This window comes from Ciona robusta, chromosome 14, assembly GCF_009617815.1.
Source record: "Ciona robusta chromosome 14, ASM961781v2".
Classification (NCBI taxonomy): Eukaryota; Metazoa; Chordata; class Ascidiacea; order Phlebobranchia; family Cionidae; genus Ciona; species Ciona robusta.
The window spans coordinates 1,303,088-1,321,536 of NC_143248.1; the positions used below are offsets into that span (position 1 = coordinate 1,303,088).

General features: G+C 34.1%; 6 protein-coding genes across 7 annotated transcripts in view; 3 read left to right on the top strand and 3 right to left on the bottom strand.

Moving 5' to 3' along the window:
* Positions 1–9,825, top strand: part of LOC149724766 (uncharacterized) — a 32,941-nt gene extending 23,116 nt beyond the window's left edge. For both annotated transcript variants that reach the window (XM_089892051.1, XM_089892052.1), the window contains exons 7-16: positions 305–414; positions 808–969; positions 1,350–1,466; positions 1,858–2,034; positions 2,250–2,414; positions 2,882–3,013; positions 3,432–3,590; positions 4,013–4,171; positions 4,569–4,728; positions 5,199–9,825. In XM_089892051.1, coding sequence (XP_089748177.1) covers positions 305–414; positions 808–969; positions 1,350–1,466; positions 1,858–2,034; positions 2,250–2,414; positions 2,882–3,013; positions 3,432–3,590; positions 4,013–4,171; positions 4,569–4,728; positions 5,199–5,242 — 1,385 coding nt within the window. In that variant the 3' untranslated portion in view covers positions 5,243–9,825. The remainder of the gene's footprint in view (positions 1–304; positions 415–807; positions 970–1,349; positions 1,467–1,857; positions 2,035–2,249; positions 2,415–2,881; positions 3,014–3,431; positions 3,591–4,012; positions 4,172–4,568; positions 4,729–5,198) is intronic.
* On the bottom strand, positions 5,697–8,749 carry LOC149724768 (RING finger and CHY zinc finger domain-containing protein 1-like). The gene is made up of 5 exons (XM_089892111.1): positions 8,422–8,749; positions 7,867–8,049; positions 7,301–7,496; positions 6,870–6,953; positions 5,697–6,111 (listed from the first exon to the last, which is right to left on the bottom strand). The coding sequence occupies exons 1-5, from the start codon at positions 8,691–8,693 to the stop codon at positions 6,010–6,012; spliced, it is 837 nt and encodes a 278-aa protein (XP_089748237.1). The 5' UTR covers positions 8,694–8,749; the 3' UTR covers positions 5,697–6,009.
* LOC149724769 (uncharacterized) lies at positions 9,640–10,183 on the bottom strand. Its single transcript, XM_089892129.1, has 2 exons — positions 9,928–10,183; positions 9,640–9,824 (listed from the first exon to the last, which is right to left on the bottom strand). The coding sequence occupies exons 1-2, from the start codon at positions 10,130–10,132 to the stop codon at positions 9,778–9,780; spliced, it is 252 nt and encodes an 83-aa protein (XP_089748255.1). The 5' UTR covers positions 10,133–10,183; the 3' UTR covers positions 9,640–9,777.
* Positions 10,184–12,182: 1,999 nt separating this feature from the next.
* On the bottom strand, positions 12,183–12,710 carry LOC149724770 (uncharacterized). Its single transcript, XM_089892130.1, has 2 exons — positions 12,449–12,710; positions 12,183–12,367 (listed from the first exon to the last, which is right to left on the bottom strand). Exons 1-2 carry the CDS (start codon positions 12,651–12,653, stop codon positions 12,321–12,323), a joined length of 252 nt encoding a protein of 83 aa, XP_089748256.1. The 5' UTR covers positions 12,654–12,710; the 3' UTR covers positions 12,183–12,320.
* A 2,659-nt stretch (positions 12,711–15,369) lies between these two features.
* Positions 15,370–15,856, top strand: LOC149724771 (uncharacterized). Its single transcript, XM_089892127.1, has 2 exons — positions 15,370–15,594; positions 15,672–15,856. Exons 1-2 carry the CDS (start codon positions 15,390–15,392, stop codon positions 15,716–15,718), a joined length of 252 nt encoding a protein of 83 aa, XP_089748253.1. The 5' UTR covers positions 15,370–15,389; the 3' UTR covers positions 15,719–15,856.
* Positions 15,857–16,335: 479 nt separating this feature from the next.
* Positions 16,336–18,414, top strand: LOC149724772 (dolichyl pyrophosphate Glc1Man9GlcNAc2 alpha-1,3-glucosyltransferase-like). Its single transcript, XM_089892063.1, has one exon. It carries the CDS (start codon positions 16,613–16,615, stop codon positions 18,242–18,244), a length of 1,632 nt encoding a protein of 543 aa, XP_089748189.1. The 5' UTR covers positions 16,336–16,612; the 3' UTR covers positions 18,245–18,414.
* The last annotated feature ends 35 nt before the right edge of the window (positions 18,415–18,449 follow it).

Genomic DNA, 18,449 nt, shown 5'->3' on the forward strand with positions numbered 1-18,449 from the left:
TTTGTTTCAGAAACACTTTTTTATGTTTCTGGTAATAATAATATCATATTAGGAAGACCAGTGCGGATTTACAGTAAATACTACTCTTTGTTGCCATCCAGTGTGCGAAACGAAATAAATTGTTCAGAAACAAATTTTAATTTTTACAACATAAACAAAGTTGTTTGTTTCTTTTGAAAAAAAACGTTTCTAAAATTTTGTTTCTGGAAACAAAATAGTGCAATTAGAAACATATTTCGTTTCGGAGAAACAAATTTAGAAACAAAATTTCAGAAATGCATTGACTTAGATAGGCTATACCATTCCCATCTAAATGTGTTGGATGAAGTTGAATTTGGAGAAAATGGAAACAACATAAACCTTGACCAATATATGGGTCGTATAACACAGTGTATTCTTGAAAGAGAAGAAGAGGTAATTTAATAATTTATTGAATAGATATTCCATTGTTAAATGATTTAATACATTGGTTCTTTATGTTGCTTAAATAGATGTTAAATAAAATTAATGTTTACTGAATTAATAATAATATTATGGGCATTTTATACTTAATGACTATCCTTCCTTTTGTGTTCATTATCAACCATTTATTGAAAAATCTCCCCTCAAACCATCACCCCCAAAGTTACATGTGTGGTAACTCGTAAGCAAGCATAAGGTATGGAACACAAGTCATATTGCCGATACCCCATCATAGGTAAACAGATAAGTAAGATTCTTTAGTTTAAATAAATCAATATCAAGTTGAAGTAATATATATCTTAACAACAGAGAGTGCCATCGAGTTTTTTTTTTGTTTTGTTTTAGATCAGCCTTGTAATACGAACAAAAATCGACATTCCCAGTTTGCGGCATATAAGTCCTACTTTTAAAAAACTCAGAAGTCTTACAATTGATGAGAAATATCTCCCAGCATCTACTCGGGCCCATTTACGTGAAGATGTTTATCGCCTTGTTCCCATAGGCCATGTAAGTTTCTTATTCCCGCGTTGTGGCTAAGTGGTTATGCACTTGCATCATAACCTAAGGTTACCGGGTTCAATGCTCGACACTGAAACTGATAGGCCTGTGTTTGGCAAGAAATTTGATGATAGTTGCCCACACCCAATATTTGCCTTTAGGTTGTTTAAACTTCTTTATTAATAAATTATCATTCACACAGAAAAGGTCATTAGGACCTCACTTCTCCACATTGAATAAAAATACCCATTGTTTTTTTCTAAGTTTGGTGTTTTCAATGTTTTGTAGTCTTCTTGTAGCGGGATATCATTACCAAAAAGCTGTAACAGATTTTTTGCACTACCATTTATTAGCCATAACTTTAGGTGTTTATGTTCTGATGTATACAGGTTTTGAAAGTTAATGGATTGGACTCAGCCATCTGGGTACAGAAATGGTTTATCTATGACTGGAAGCCAGAGGACATAATTTACCGCAGTTTAATGTGGTTAGCATGTTCTGCGCAGGTATGACAAATTTATAATTGTGTAGTATTACGTATTTATTATTTTATAGCCTATTCTTGTATATATACAATAATTTTACAAAATTTTTTTACAAAAATTTTAATGAAATAAATCTTAAATTTAGAAAAGTGCATTTTTATTGATTGAACGAATGAATGAAACTTTTGTAGATTTGTGTGATGAGGCAACAACAGTTGTTATAAAACGAGTCTACTGTTTCATACACCTTGTGCCGCTTACAAGTTATAATTTGAATAAATGTATTCGAGTAATACGACCAACAATATGGACAGGGTGAACCACTGGGTTGGTGCAATTGCCGCTAAATGTCTTGCCCAGTGACACATGCCCACAATAGTGTTTTATAAAGTTGTTACTTTTTATGTTTTAGACCAAAGCTGTCGCCATTTTAACTAACTTGACAGATCAAATAATGGAAACTCTAACTCCATTGGTGACTGGGGTTTTGCATGAAATTCAGTTTGGTAATCCGGAAACAGGTGCCGACATAAACCTTGATAGAAACATGGTATCTCTATCACAATGGATCCGTAACAGGCAAAGAATGGCAAGTTCATATCTATGAAATTTTTAGCTGTAAATATTCTTCTCTAAAGTTTTTTTTTCTGTAGCATAATTTTTTGTTTAAATATAGCTCAGAAATAGTTTTTCACATATAAAACTTTTACTTTTAGATTTTGTTACCTTTTTAATACACCTTAAGTTTGATATTAAAATTCTTTCTATTTAATTTATTATTTAACCCAGTTTTGTATTTTACAGATTGATATTAAATTGTTCACCGGGCTAAGTGCAATAGGTATACACTGTTTAGGTAAATGCTTACCAAGAATATCCGAGTTATCAATTTATGAGGAGCTGCTATCACCACTATGTCGTAGCCTCTTGTGTGAATTTGTTTACAAACTTTCTGAGTCTCAACAACAGGTAGGTTATTAGAAAACATATGTCGGTGCCATGGCAAAGTTAAATTTCCCCCAAAACAATTATGTCCGGCGGCGTGGCGTAGTAGTTAGCGCGCCCGTGTCTAACCCAGGGGTTACAGGTTCAAGCCTCCTCACTGCTACCATTGTTCGTGAGTGTTTCTGTTCTTAGGCAAAACACTTGCGGAAATTGCTCTAACCACTTATGGGTTGCCTACATTTGAAGCCATGGCCAAAAAGTTACAAATGTGGTAACTAGTAAGCGGGCACGAGGTTAACGAAACAGAACACCCATGTTATAATGCCTGTCATTCAGAAATTCAAATTCCTAATTATTTAAAACAACTTAATATGGAAAATATGCATAAAACATGACTTGTTCAATATTGTTCTAACTGCCATTGCACAATGTTTCTTAGAATTATGAAATAAACTGTTTATTTATCAATATTTACACTGTTGCTTTTGTAGGCTTTGAAAATCAATGGTATTAGTGCCAGTATATGGTCAAGACCATTGGAAGTGCTGAGAACTCATTCAATAAAAAGGGCTGTTCATATTCTTTCAAAAAAACCTAATGAAAATTTTTTTCCTGCTGAAAAGGTTTGTTTGTTACAAAAAGCTGTGTTACATTACTTCAACTTTGACAATATTTAACATGTTACATATTTTTAACTCTTGTTTCCCAAATTAAATTTCCCCCAAAACAATTATGTTTTTTTCAGGAAAGAATAGTTCGGTGTTAAAAACTACAGTCACAGAAAAACACCCCCAAAGTTATTGTATCTACTCTTTAAGTAAAATCCCTGATGATGTCTCGCCATAGGGCAGACAAAATGTATTTAAAAAAATTACATTATGCCTGGTAGCAAAGCAACAGCAGCGGAACAGTTAATATTTCTTAACTTTCTAAACCAGTTATAAATATTTTTTATTTTTTTCGATATAATTTTAAATATTCATATTCTCTTATGGTTGGTAGCAACAACAGTAAAATAACTCTCCGTTGATTTTCCATTAGGCCAAAATCCTATTCCTGATGAAAAAAATATCAGATCCAATTATGGAAGCTCTTGCCCCACACATCAGTACATTGGCTTATATTAACTTAGGGGCCAATACAGCTCTTGATCGGTACATGGACAAAATTTCCACATTAATTCTCCGAAGAAAAACCAAGGCAAGTGTATTTGTAGATTGTCAAATTATGCTGGAAATTATTTATTACAAATTGTTACACAGCATTTTTTATGTTGTTTCATTTTAATTTACAGAACTAATTTAAACATTTTGTTTTACCTTATTATTTCCGTGTATGGCGGGCCACGACAGTCGTTATAGCATGGGTGTTTTATTTTATACACCTTGTGCCTGCTTACGAGTTATCATGTATGTAACTTTGTAGGTTATTTTTTTTATACTGTTTATCTGAAAATTTAGACAACACATAAGTGACAACTTTGGCTTGGAGCAATTTGTTTGTGTCTTAAGTGTCTGTAACATTGTTCAGACAAATATTATAAACTTGTAAGATAATTAAATAAGAAGTAAATTTCAATCTGTTATACATTAAAATTAAATTACCTTTACCTTGTGTTTTAGATTGACCTGGCTATCTCTTACAAAATCAATCAAACCAGTGCAATGTGGTTAGGGCGGTGTTTACCAAAAGTCAACAATTTAATAATTTATGATCATACCATGTCACCAGAATGCTATGGTGTTTTATCCAAATATGTTCTACAGCTTGCTAAACCTGAAGTAAGTGAATGTGCATTTTTAATATTCCAATATATATTATAAATGTAACTTCTCTTTTTTTGGCATAAAATGATACACCTTGTGCTGCCGTGCCTGCTTATGTGTTACCATGTATATAACTTTATAGATGGATACATTTTCTAAGCTTTACTTTTATTGTAATGTATGCCAGTGTTCATTATTCATATGAGGAGACCACTGGATTGAAGTAGTTGTCACTAAGTAACTTGATCAGAACACACATACTCAACGTGGTGGCAGCATAGAGCATGAATTTGTAAACTCTAATGAACTGTAAAAAATTACCAGTCACACATAGAAAAAAATATCCCCAAAAAATAATCACCTACAAAGTAACATATGTGGTAACATTTTTTCATAATAAATGTTAATGTAGGATTTGATGATAAATCGTATAAATGGGATTTTGTGGACAAAGAAACGGTCCGGTAAGGGAAATCAACCATCTGGTGTTTTGTGGACGAATGTTTGGGATGAATATGGAGATAAAACATCTCAAGAATTCGTACAAAAACTGAAGCATCATTCTTTGACTGGTACTTTAGTTTCTTTAGCATTTTCTTTTTGCGTTTTATTAACTTTATTTTGTATGATAAATGAATGAATGTAACAAGAACATATCTGCCCACAATTGTAGCAGCGATAAGTTTAGTAACCTCTGGGTTGGAGGCAGGTGCTCTAACTACTGTGCCACAGCCCTGTAGGTGGAAGCTACCTGTTACCCAGGGGTTACGGGTTCAATGCCCCTCCCTGCTACCATTGTGGGCGTATGTGTCCTTGGGGAAGACACTTAATGGCGTTTGCTCCAACCCAGCGGTTACTAATGTGTTGTCCAAGTTATCTGCCATACATAAAAAAATGAAAAAAATCACCCACAAAGTAACATACATGGTAACTCGTAAGCTGGCACAAGGCGTATTAAGAGTAAGTTTTATTCATTCATTATTAGTTGTAAGCTATTTACCCTAAACCAAGGTAACAAGTTACATTTTAAATATATTTACAGATATGAAATCTGTACTTTCAATAATGGACACATATGGTAAATGAAAAACGCTGAAATCTGAAAGGCTAAATTTGTCCTAAATTCTGGTTTCTCCAGGACCTCACCCAAATAGAATGAAGTATCAACTAGAATGCTATGTGTTGTTTTATGTTTTGTAGATATTGTTGTAAATTTGAATGTGTTGTTTTTCCATCAATCATGTTCTTACTAATTTATACTGCCAAAAGTAGCAAGGTGCTTTTTAAAGTGATCATGTTATAGCAAGGTGCTTTTTAAAGTGAACATTGTTAAAATATTTTCCTTAGCAAAACATATGGTTATATATATTTTTGAGGTTAAATGTATGCTTGCCAACTTTTGTATCTATATTAGATTGAGTTTCATTTTGCCAAACGTCTAACAAGTTATTGTCTCATTTTTTTTAACCTGCCGTTAATGTTTTCGATGTATGTTTATAGAATATGTTGTGATTCTTGATCTTGAGTTTTGTCAAAGGAGTTTTAAGACGTCCTTGTTTGGTTTATTGTAAAAAGGCCATTTGGAAATGGGATATATCTTACAGTTACATAAATTTAAATGGTGAATATTGTCTAATAACTGTTCTGTTGTCGTACTTCGGAAAAAAAAAGGTTTTTAATCGTCAAAGAAATACTGTTGTATTGTATTTGTATATGTTGAGTACTACACCAGAAAAAAAAGACAAATCACTCAGATATTTCATTTAACAGGTAAAGGTTTTGTATTCTGTTCAGTAAAATTTCCACAAATTAATTGCAGACTCCATATACATAATACTACCAACTACACATAACTATTTAACAGTAGTTGTTTCAGGTGCTGAGGCCCCACATGTGTTGTAGGAATTGCACTTCATGCATTTTAGACCAAGTACATGGAATTTTACTTCGGACACCTGAAAATTAAGGTCTGTGGTCAAATGGTTTTGTTAACAGTTGTTTTAAGTTTCTATATCTAAATGCTTAGTTACTAATTTGTGGTATCAACATTTTATAATTTTTTTTACAGATACTGATAGTAGTTATTTGGGAAATACGGCAATATATATCACTTTAATGCACCATTCCTTGAGTTCTAGGATTCTATAGTTTTGTTCATGCAGGGAGAAACAGCCAACAGCAGGATTTATAAATTACTTTACAGAAAATATGACAGTTGAATGCCCCGATATGATACTTAATATAGGGGTTCAGATATGTAGCCACTAAAATGCAGTTGATTAAGTGAAAAAAAGTTGGCAAATAATGAATGGAAGTGGATATTGATATCAGGGTTGGTTTATTTCCGGCACCGTGGCATAGTGGTTAGCGCGCCTGCCTGTAACCAAGAGGTGATGGGTTCAAGGCTCGACGCTGCTACCATTGTGGGCGTATGTGTCCTTGGGCAAGACACTTAACGACAACTGCTCCAACCCAGTGGTCACTAATCTAATGGGTTGTCCAAATTATCAGCCATACATAAAAAATGAAAAAAAAATAATCACCTACAAAGTAACGTACATGGTAACTCGTAAGCTGGCACGTGGTGTTGAACCCGTGTTTTTCCCGCCACGCGAGGATAAAGTAAGTTACATTCATTCATTTAACACAGTTTATTACATACATTAATAGATGTATGATAATGTATCTTAATTTGTAGATTACATGCGCTAACCTCTTGGCAATCTCTGCAGAGAATCCACACTTTATGATCTGCATACTCTGGTGGCATTGGTGTGTTGGCTATTTCTTCATCAATCTAAATACATGCAATAGATGTTACTAAGAAATGTTCAAAAATAAATGAATGTAATTCGTTTTTCTTCACAGGGCAGTAACAGTCCGTATAACACAGGTGTTCTGTTCCATACATTTCGTGCCCGCCTACTAGTTACCACGTATGTAAATAGTTTTTTTATTCAGGTGATTTTTACATTTTTTAATATATGACAATTTTTTTAATATAAAACAATTAAGACAACCCAAAAACCACTGGGTTTAAGAGATTGCCTTTTTTATCCAGGGCTAGATTTTTATCCCACAAGCTGATTTTGCTTTATTGAATGGGCTATATATGTTAATTCTGGTCTTAGATTTCTAACTAACCATTGTCCAAGTATTTTTCATTGATACAGTAGAGACTCCACATATTGGACATCTGTAATCTCCCATTCTTAGCAGTTTTTTATAACAGGAGTTGTGTATGAGATGACCACAGTGGGGGATATGGGCATTTTCTCTCGATGTATGAAGGTCTTCCATGCACACAGGACAGTTTGTTCGTGAAGCTTTTTCCACACACCTGGAGAGGGTAACTGTTGTATAAGTGATATACGACATATATTGAGACAGTCGTGCCAGGCATTGAGTATGAGAGGCTGTTAATAACAACATTTGACAAGTAGTCTATTAGTGTTTAACAATACACAGAACAAGTCCTTTTACAAAAAATGGGATCTGTCATGTACAATGTCTAATATAGTTGCGTTTTATTTACATAGAAGGATTTTGTGTTTTTATTCAGACAGAATAACTAAAATATATACAATAGCTATGACATAACAGCAAAACAAATTAAGCAACTTATTAAAATATTCATTCAATAAAGAGTTTGGTAACTTGCATTGACATACAGTCCATACACTATAATAAAAAAACATGCAAAAATTTACTTGTGTTCCCTTTTTTCTAGAGGTAGACATAGTCCACAAGTATGACAGTGGAAAAAATTATCTTTTCCACCAACTCTGCATATTCCACAACCATCGCAATGAAATTGGCCTTTCTCTTTATCATCATATAGGTTACATATTGAACAAAAATACTTTCCGAATTGTATTCCACATTTTCTACACCTGATAAATAAAACTAGTTAACTTAAAAATATACAATAAACAAAACATTAGGGAGGGGGGTGGGTGGTGAATGTATGTAACTAATTTTTCCTTGCGTGGTAGGGAAACGACAGTTGTTATAACATGAATGTTTGTTTTATACACCTCATGCCCGCTTATTAGTTACCATGTATAATTTTGTGTTTTTTTTGTATACATATAAGTATATTACATTAACCAATAATGCCACCTATGATTAGCGACTGTTAGTACAACTGTATTTTAACAGTGTGATTTTACAAAACCTTTCATGTCTATTAAACTAGGACAATTTAACATATAACACACAAACCTATAAACATTTAAAACACAAGTTACACAACAATAACTTACTTATTTGAAACGAGTTGTTTTTCTTTACATTCAGAACAAATAATTTCTTTAACCGAGTGACGATCCAAGTTATGTAATGTAATTTCATCATCGTGGCAAATTCTACAAGTGTAAATTTTACCACAACATGGACTTACAAACGAACATTTTCTGCTATAATGAGAGCAGCCATACTGGAAATCACTTTTTTCCACTTCATTTTCTGATTCAGAAAAATCACTATTTTCCAATTCATGTTCTGATTCAGATGGTGTAGAACTACTGTCACCCATTTTATACACTACACTGTTAAAAGTATAGGCTATAAAAAAATATAAAAATAATGTTTTTCCAGAAAACAATATTTTGACTTTACTATAAATATGTGGAAACCATTGACCAAATAAACAAGAGCGTATAACTTTGGATAAATAGAACCGTATGAGATGTTTTAAATTATGTGCAGATTAATTTATTATGAATCGTAAAATCACTTTCAACATTTCGATATTACACGTTTTCTCGTTTAAACATGAATGAATTACACTCTGCTCGTTTTGGTGAAAATACGAAAATAAATAAACATAAAAGAGCTTATAATGTAACAAGTTACACCAAATCAAGATGACGTTCTAACTAATAAGGTTACAAATATATTTATCATTTGATAAAACCAAAGAACTTTGATAAAACACTACGACCCTGGTAATCCAAAACTCCAGGGAATTCCCACTTTCGATAGTGCTCAAAATAAATGTTACGGGTTTTTTTCCATAGATACTACGTATGTGTAATGTTCTGGTTTTACATACACTGGTTCAAGAGAACATAGGGTTTATACAATAGAATACCTGGTTCAGTGTTCTATAATAATACCCACAGCGTGGTCATACATATATAGTACTGTGGGGCAAGATAGGAGACCATTAGCACATAATATCCGAATTTTCTAACCTTGTTTTAAACAGTCTATGGGAGTGGAAATACGGTTTTTCTAATTCTTTGAATGTTCTTTGTTTAAATATTCTATAATTATGCGTTTTAACACCAAAAAAATATTCAAAAAGGTCATGTATATAAACATTATGTTTCAATTAATCAACAGCTCCGTTACGTCGTTCCCTCTCTACGGTTATATATACAAGTATGGCAGTTAAGTTTGGTCTTTTTTAGTTTTCGTATTTAAAATATGCGTTCGGTTCTTTCTTTGTAAAACTTTTGCAGACAAAATAAAACAAATTTGATTTCGTGTTTGTTTATTTTCGGTATTCACCAAAATGAGCAGATAGTGATGCATTCGTAAGTAAACGAGAAAACGTGAGGTGTAATCTCGAAAAGTTGGATGCATAAAGTACCCGCGATTCAGCACACGAATGCTTACTCTTGTTCCAACAAGTCCATCAACTCAGCGTCGATTTCATCGGCTACAATAAAGGGTATTTTTACGATTCTTAACAAATCAAACCGTGTAGTTTAATTTTAAATCTATATTTGTATAATTAAAACAACTCAAAAGGTTCTATTTACCCAAAGCCATACGCTCTTGCTCGTTCCATTTGGTCCATGGCTTCCACTTGTTCTTTGTAGAGTCAACAATTGGTTGAACAATACTGGGAAGAACTTCCTTTACCAATTTGCCTCCAGCACGAACAAGCCCACGAAATCTTGCCTCCGAAGGAAGGGTGGCGAAGCCGAGTATGACTGCAATTACGAACACTGCTTTGATATTCATCTTTGGTTGCTCTGAATGATCTGCGATTTGTAATTTTCCAACGCTTTTTATAACGATTTGCCTTTTTCACGTTCTGCACTCTGAGCACAAGTGTTTCTGTGTATTGTCCAGTTTTCCGAAAAAAAAAATTCTGAGTAGTGTGACTTGAGTGCTTTGTGTGAGTATTTACAGTTACAGCTCCTTGATGCAGCTGGTCTCTTCAAATTTTACCGTGGTAGTGTTTTGTTCATATCCCAGTAAAGGTACCTTAGCATATACAATGAAAACACGAACAGTTTTGTGGTGGAACGATCAGGTTAAGTGCCTTTACCTTGTCGCGCCATTTTTCAAAATCAAGGGGCCTGATGGTCAGTTTTATTTCTGCAAGTTTTTCCTACATCGCGGTAATAGAATTACTGCACACAAGCCTAAACTCCGATCGCTGTTATCACTCACATAAACCAAGTCTAAGACATAAAATGGATAGACAAAATAGACAGTCTGTATTTCAAAACGGTAGTGTCACCCAAACATATGTTTAATCCGCAATGTCCAATCGCCATATATGTTACATGCCAACAAACGCACAATTTAGGCTGAGAGAAATACAGTTCTGATGCCAAAATAAGTGAAAAGAGAGCAAATCGTTCAAGGTGTATAGTAAGGAACAAAAGTGGCGACTTTGAAAGTGTAAATAAATGTAATTTGCTTTATCCTGCTGTGGCGGGAACGCGACTATCGTTACAAAATCTGTGTTCTGTTTCATACATCACCTCGTGCACGCTTACGAATTATACCATCATATGCAACTTTGTGGTGATGTTTTTATGTATGGTTGACAAATTTGACAACCCATTATAGTAACTACTGGGTTGGAGAAAGTGTCGTTGAGTGTCTTTCTCAAGGACACATACGCTTTCAATAGTAGCAGCTACAAGCTATGACATGTAAACCTCTGCGTCAGAGCAATGGACGCTAACCACTGGTGCGCCACGAAGTCGGTACTGATGCTTTGACAGCCAGCCAAGTCTGTTCATAAAATAAATATTAATGATTAGATTTCCATGCGTGAATATTTCGTTCATAAAAGATTCTAACAAATAACAAATCGTGTTATATACTCGCAGGCCTCACGTTTTAACAAAATCGAGAAGTGAACCAACAACGTTCTTATAACACCTAAAACGGAGTTTGATTTTGCAATCGATTTCGCAATTGCATATATGCAAAACTAAAAGGATGAGTTGCGAAATTCTTTGATCGAATCCGCAATAGTTAGATCGGTTACATCGACTGGTGAGATTTGATTGACGTGTCATCACAAACTGCTTTTTACTCCACCAAATTAAAATGAAATGGCTGATAGAGCGGAAACAATCATAAATCTCTAAACACACAAAAAGCCTACAGCGTATTTGCGTATAACGTGGCAAACAGTCTTTAGATCAAATTAGTTTTCACTGATTGCAATATCCGCGTATAAACTCGCGTATAAAAAAAATCCGAGTATAAACTTGCTTTTTGACAATACACAGATAGAGAATAAAAACTAGTTATGTTCTGTTGTTAGGCAATCAATTGATAAATATTGTGTATCTTACACATTTATATAAACTTGTAATTAACAAAAGGTTGATAAAAACTATAAATTAAGTTGACATTTTGGCTGCAATGGGTGTTACTACACTGTGGATGGCACAAGACACTTTTCATAAAGTACCTTGCTTTTGGTTAACTATGACGTAGACCACTGATAGGAGACATGTGACTTGTGCCCCGATGTGATGATATTTATAAGTGACTTCGTATCTTTCAATTTGTAAGTGTGCGAATTATTTGATTCGCGATATGTTTTTTCATATAAAGTTAAATTATTACTAAAAAGATGATCACTATTGTATGTTATGGTACGTTTCGACTTGTTTTGTGTTTATGGCCGATAACTGCTCCACTTATGTTTGGTGCATAAATTTTGTTTTTATCTTACTTTAGTTGGTCTTAATGTTTTTTTTTTCTAAAATATGCGTTCGGTTCTTTCTTTGTGGGACTTCTGAAGGCAATACAGAACAAATTATAATTTCGTGTTTGTTTATTTTCGTTATTCACCAAAATGAGCAGATAGTGGTGCATTCGTAATTAAACGAGAAAACGTAAAGTGTAATCTCGAAAAGTTGATGCATAAAGTACCCGCGATTCAGCACACGAATGCTTACTCTTGGTCCAACAAGTCCATCAACTCAGCGTCGATTTCATCGGCTGCAATAAAGGGTGATTTTACGATTCTTAATAAATCAATTAATCTGTATGGTTTAAAACAACTCAAAAGGTTCTATTTACCCAAAGCCATACGCTCTTGTTCATTCCATTTGGTCCATGGCGCCCACTTGTTCTTGGTAGAGTCAACAATTGGTTGAATAATGTCTGGAAGAACTTCCTTGACCAATTTGCCTCCAGCACGAACAAGCCCACGGAATCTTGCCTCTGAAGGAAGGGTGGCGAAGCCGAGTATGACTGCAATTACGAACACTGCTTTGATATTCATCTTTGGTTGCTCAGAATGATCTGCGATTTGTAATTTTCCAACGCTTTTTATACCGGACTACCTTCTTCACGTTCAACGTACCGAACACAACTTGTTCTATCTACTGTCAAATTTTCTAAAAGATATTTCTGAGTAGTGTGGCTAGAGCAGCACTTTGTGTGTGTGGACATTTTCTACCCGGTATCACGTGTTACGAATTGCTTATTTTTCACTTCAGTCTTACGGCTATAAATTAAACAAGCAGACCAGTATTGAAACCAAGTCCTGCAAACACAACGTTTGTGGTTTACATAAAAAGTTAAGTTAAATATACTACTGTGGGGTAAGATAGGATACCTTAACAAACAAACGTATTCCTTTATCGTGTTTGCAATAATTAACAAGTCTTTAAGACTCATCGCGGTGCTATAGTTTTATAACTCTTAAAAAAATTCTCGTTAGCTAAAGATGTAAACTAATTGCATAGTATTTTATGGAAATTGTCTTCTATATAGAGTAGGGTGGGGGAAGATGGGACACATTTTAACTCCATTTTCTCGTCCCGTTTAGTAGTAAACAAAGAAGATTTAAAGAATTATAAAACCGTATATCCTCACGACTCCCATAGACAATTGTTAATTATTAAAAACACGATCAGGATATTTGTATATTATGTACTAAAGGTGTCCCATCTTCCCCCACCCAACTATATTACAGCAACGGTGTATTGCTTCTTCTAGTAAAGACCCGCTGCGAAATTCTTTAATTGAATCCTCATGAATTGGATTGGTTACATACGGCGACGAGTTTTGATTGACGTTTGAACAAACCGATTGCTTTTTCTAGAAAATCCCGTCTAATTAAAACTAAACGCGAGAGGTTTGTCTTATCCGGTCTATCTAGCGGCAACAATCACATCTTCTGTACACACAAAAAGTCTACAGCGTATGCGTATAACGTGGTAAGCAGTCTTTAGATCAAATTAGTTTCACCGATTGCAAAATCTACGCAAATAATAGTGTATTGCTTTTTAACAATAGTTTTTTTTGTGTTATAAAATATAAAACCCGCATATCCATACGTGTGTATATATTTACTGTGCTAGTGAACTATCAGCATCTCTCTTACGCAGCCATATATTTTCAAAATGTTAGATTTGTTTAATTGTTTCGCCACTCAAAGACCTTTATATTGGAGGTCTTCACATCAGCAACATAAACATCTAAGCAATGCTGGTTTACCGCTTACCAAAACATTTAACACCACATAAAGCATATAATTACAATCCCCCAAAAACTCTGAAACTTTCCATATAGTAGGGTGGGGAAGTTGGGACACTTTTTATTTTAATTTTTTTAAATTTAAGTTTGTTACATATTTATGCATTTTTAAGCGCAGTAGATTTCGCAACACACTGCATTGTGAAAACCGCATTATGTTTTTTGTCTATCTATATAGAACTTTTCCGTTATATAGTATAGGGTGGGGTAAGAAGGGGCCCCTTAAGCAAATAATGTCTGGAGAAAAATATATTAAAAAATTGTCTGCAATCCCAAACCCTATACTATATCATATTTACGAGCTAATAATATTTAAGACTAAAATGTTCATAATTTCGCAAACGAATGCCTGCGTAACAAGCAGTTCTTTTTGATTGACAGGCCAATTCAGAAATCACCAGCGTTTCACGTTAAACTGCCGGTGCTTTCGAGAAGAAGCAATCAGATTGGTTTAATAACAATTTATTAGAACCTATGCATTAACAGCCTAGCTATAGACGCTGCGGTAACAGTTAATAACAATTTCGCAATCCGCATTTTAAATCCGCATGTAAACAGAATTTTTGTATGAAAACATTAAACAAAATCTATAGCGGCGCTGTTGACTTAGAATAAAATAAATTTTCTAACAACCGTTTGTTGGCATGAAATTATATTTTTTCACACGAAGCGTCTAGGGCTCTAGGCAATAATTGAAACTATAAACTCACTTTACTTAACCACAATAAAAATACCTTTGCCCGTTTGCTGTTACTGACATATGATATATGGAAAGTTTCAGATTTTTTTTGGATTGAAATTATATGCTTTATGTGGTGTTAAATGTTTTGGTAAGCGGTAAACCAGCATTGCTTAGATGTTTATGTTGCTGATGTGAAGACCTCCAATATAAAGGTCTTTGAGTGGCGAAACAATTAAACAAATCTAACATTTTGAAAATATATGGCTGCGTAAGAGAGATGCTGATAGTTGGAAAGCACAGTAAATATATACACACGTATGGATATGCGGGTTTTATATTTCATAACACAAAAAAACTATTGTTAAAAAGCAATACGCTATTATTCGCGTAGATTTTGCAATCGGTGAAACTAATTTGATCTAAAGACTGCTTACCACGTTATACGCATACGCTGTAGACTTTTTGTGTGTAAAGAAGATGTGATTATTGCCGCTAGATAGACCGGATAAGACAAACCTCTCGCGTTTAGTTTTAATTAGACGGGGTTTTCTAGAAAAAGCAATCGGTTTGTTCAAACGTCAATCAAAACTCGTCTGCGTATGTAACCAATCCAACTTATGCGGATTCGACCAGAAATTTTGCAACAGGTCTTTACTAAAATAAGCAATACACCGCTATACTGTAATATAGAAGACAATTTGTACCAAACACTTTGCAACTGGTGTACACCGACAGTACTATTTTTTTTTGTAAACTCCAAACTTTTAATCACAGAGATTGGTTTCAAAACTGGAGATGAATATCAAAGCAGTGTTCGTAATTGCAGTCATGCTCGGCTTCGCCACCCTTCCTTCAGAGGCAAGATTCCGTGGGCTTGTTCGTGCTGGAGGCAAATTGGTCAAGGAAGTTCTTCCCAGTATTGTTCAACCAATTGTTGACTCTACAAAGAACAAGTGGAAGCCATGGACCAAATGGAACGAGCAAGAGCGTATGGCTTTGGGTAAATAGAACTTTTAAGATGTTTAAATTATACACAGATTGATTTATTAAGAATCGTAAAATCACCCTTAATTGCAGCCGATGAAATCGACGCTGAGTTGATGGACTTGTTGGACCAAGAGTAAGCATTCGTGTGCTGAATCGCGAGTACTTTATGCATCCAACATTTCGAGATTACACCTAAAGTTTTTTCGTTTAGTTACGAATGCATCAGTATCTGCTCATTTTAAGTGAATACCGAAAATAAATAATTACGAAATAAATTTTGTTTTGTATTGTCTACATAAGTCTCGCAAAGATAAGACAAACCTCTCACGCGTTAAGTTTTAATTAAAAGGCCCTTTCTGGTAAAAGTACTCGGTTTGGTTAAACGACAATCAAAACCTGTATATGGATTTAACTAATCCAATTTCTATTAAAGTGTATATTCTTCATAACAGACATAATTCAATACAAAAGTGTGGATTGCGCTTTATATTCTTCTGTTCTAGAAAGTTAGTGCAGTATTTAGCGAGGCTATTATTCTCCTTAGGTAAAATCAGACATGACTAAAAACAAGAATTGTAAATTAATAAAAACCATATTTGCACATTTTATGTGCACTTTATTTTCTATCTATTTAGGTTTTAAATACAGAACGAGTTTTTATTTAAACATCTATACCGCCACCTTACGATAAGGTGTACAATAAATACTCGCCACTAGAGCTTATCTAATCTGCATAGTATTCGCAGGAGTTGTTGTTGTCAGTTTTGTAAATCAGGCAATGAGACACAAACTTGTATAAAACTCTGAAATAGAATTCAGTAAAGTACGGTGGGGAGAAAAATAGGACACCTTTTCGTTGTATATTCTCGTTACCATTTGGTAGTAGACAAAGAACATTAAAAAAATTTAAATGATAAAACCATATTCTTACTGTCTTACGTATCCCATTAAACCGTTGGTATTCGTTTAAAACACGATCAGGGTATTTGGATATAATGAACTAACGGTGTCCCATCTCCCTCCAATTTACTATGCCTATCTGTATTGCTAATTATATTTTTAAGATGGCAGTTGAAATAAGTTTAAAATGGTGCGCGATTGCTTCCACTGTTATCGTAACTTTATTAAAACTGTTACTGGTTCCTGCATACACGTCAACGGATTTTGAAGTCCATCGCAATTGGCTGGCAATTACGTATAGCCTACCATATAAAGAGTGGTATTTTGAGAATACTTCAGAATGGACATTGGACTACCCCCCATTTTTTGCATGGTTTGAATGGACGCTTTCTCAAATTGCAGTTTTCATTGATCCAAAAATGGTGACTATTTCAAAAGAGAGCTACAAAAGCATTGGAACGGTTTGGTTCCAAAGATGCAGTGTAATAGCTACTGATGCTATTTTTATTTATGCTTGTTATCGTTGTGCAACTATTTTGCAAAAATTAGATAAACGTTTGCCAGCGCATTTATCTAGCCCACAAAAAGCTGGTGTTTTTATTATAATATCTGTTTTTAACTGTGGCTTAATTATAGTAGATCATATTCATTTCCAATACAATGGCATGCTATTTGGATTCCTGTTTCTTTCCTTTGCCTACCTAATGGATGAAAATTATCCACTTTCTGCAATGTGGTTTGCCATTCTGCTGAACTTCAAGCATATTTTTCTTTACATAGCCCCAGTTTATGGTGTGTTCTTTCTCAGGAACTACTGTACTAACAAACTCGAAAATGGGTTTCTAGCATTTCTGACAATAAAGTCCCCAAACCTCGTTACCCTGGCTTCAATAGTAGTTGTGATATTTTCAATGTCGATTAATCCTTTTTATAATCAAATACAACAGGTTATTTCTCGTTTATTCCCGTTTAAACGTGGTTTAACTCATGCATATTGGGCGCCCAACTTCTGGGCCTTGTACAATGCTGCCGACATTGCTTTACAAATTGTGGGTAAAAAGCTTCACATTCTATCACCCAATATAACAAGTTCTGCCACCAGTGGTTTAGTGCAAGAAATAGAACATGCAGTTCTACCCCATGTTTCCCCACTTGAAACATTCCTGTTTACTTTCTTGGCAATGCTCCCAAACCTTTTAAACATATGGTCTCAGCCTTATTTTACAAAAACGGCGTCATTTAACCAATTCCTAAGAAGCATTGTACTCTGTTCTTTAACCTCATTCATATTTGGGTGGCATGTCCATGAAAAAGCGATCCTTATGTCAATTTTACCCGCCACATTATTATCATTACATGGTACACGGCAAGACGCCAAAGTTTTTCTTCTTTTACAAACAGTTGGCCATTACTCTTTATTTCCCTTAATATTTACACCATTTGAAACCATGATCAAAATTTGCCTGCTTTTATTATACTGTGTGTATACATACTCTGCATTTTCTAATGTATTTTCTGATATCCCAAAATCATATTTTCGCTTACCTATGCTGAACCACTTTGAAACTTTATATGTTTATGGTCTTGCAGTGAATGAAATGTATTGTTTGTTGATACATCCATTTCTTACCAGTCAATTCACATTCTTACCATTAATGTTAACTTCCACATACTGTTCAATTGGGATCTTATATTGTTGGTTTTTGCTTTACCAACATGCTATTAGTATCTCTTATTTACCATATTTAAAAAAAAACAATTAGAAATCATATTTACTTTTAATGGGAACAAGTTTAAATTTATTATGTAAGCCTGTAACTTGTGGTGCCAGCATGTATTTTTTACTAACTTTATTAAACAGACTAACAGTTTATGTATGCCTATATGACTTGTAAAGTAAATTGTCAATCTAGAAAACATAACATTTTTCAGATTTATATTTAGCTGGTATATCTCAACTGTTCCTGT

What these genes read in the sequence shown, in the direction of transcription:
- LOC149724768 (XM_089892111.1), bottom strand. Translation starts at nt 8,693, where the DNA reads ATGGGTGACAGTAGTTCTACACCATCTGAATCAGAACATGAATTGGAA. An exon ending in AAACAACTCGTTTCAAATAA is followed by an intron (nt 8,050 to 8,421) that starts GTAAGTTATTGT and finishes TTTATTTATCAG; the next exon opens with GTGTAGAAAATGTGGAATAC. An exon ending in TCTGCAGAGATTGCCAAGAG is followed by an intron (nt 6,112 to 6,869) that starts GTTAGCGCATGT and finishes CTTAATTTTCAG; the next exon opens with GTGTCCGAAGTAAAATTCCA.
- LOC149724769 (XM_089892129.1), bottom strand. Translation starts at nt 10,132, where the DNA reads ATGAATATCAAAGCAGTGTTCGTAATTGCAGTCATACTCGGCTTCGCC. An exon ending in GCAAGAGCGTATGGCTTTGG is followed by an intron (nt 9,825 to 9,927) that starts GTAAATAGAACC and finishes CCTTTATTGTAG; the next exon opens with CCGATGAAATCGACGCTGAG.
- LOC149724770 (XM_089892130.1), bottom strand. Translation starts at nt 12,653, where the DNA reads ATGAATATCAAAGCAGTGTTCGTAATTGCAGTCATACTCGGCTTCGCC. An exon ending in ACAAGAGCGTATGGCTTTGG is followed by an intron (nt 12,368 to 12,448) that starts GTAAATAGAACC and finishes CCTTTATTGCAG; the next exon opens with CCGATGAAATCGACGCTGAG.
- LOC149724771 (XM_089892127.1), top strand. Translation starts at nt 15,390, where the DNA reads ATGAATATCAAAGCAGTGTTCGTAATTGCAGTCATGCTCGGCTTCGCC. An exon ending in GCAAGAGCGTATGGCTTTGG is followed by an intron (nt 15,595 to 15,671) that starts GTAAATAGAACT and finishes CCTTAATTGCAG; the next exon opens with CCGATGAAATCGACGCTGAG.
- LOC149724772 (XM_089892063.1), top strand. Translation starts at nt 16,613, where the DNA reads ATGCCTATCTGTATTGCTAATTATATTTTTAAGATGGCAGTTGAAATA.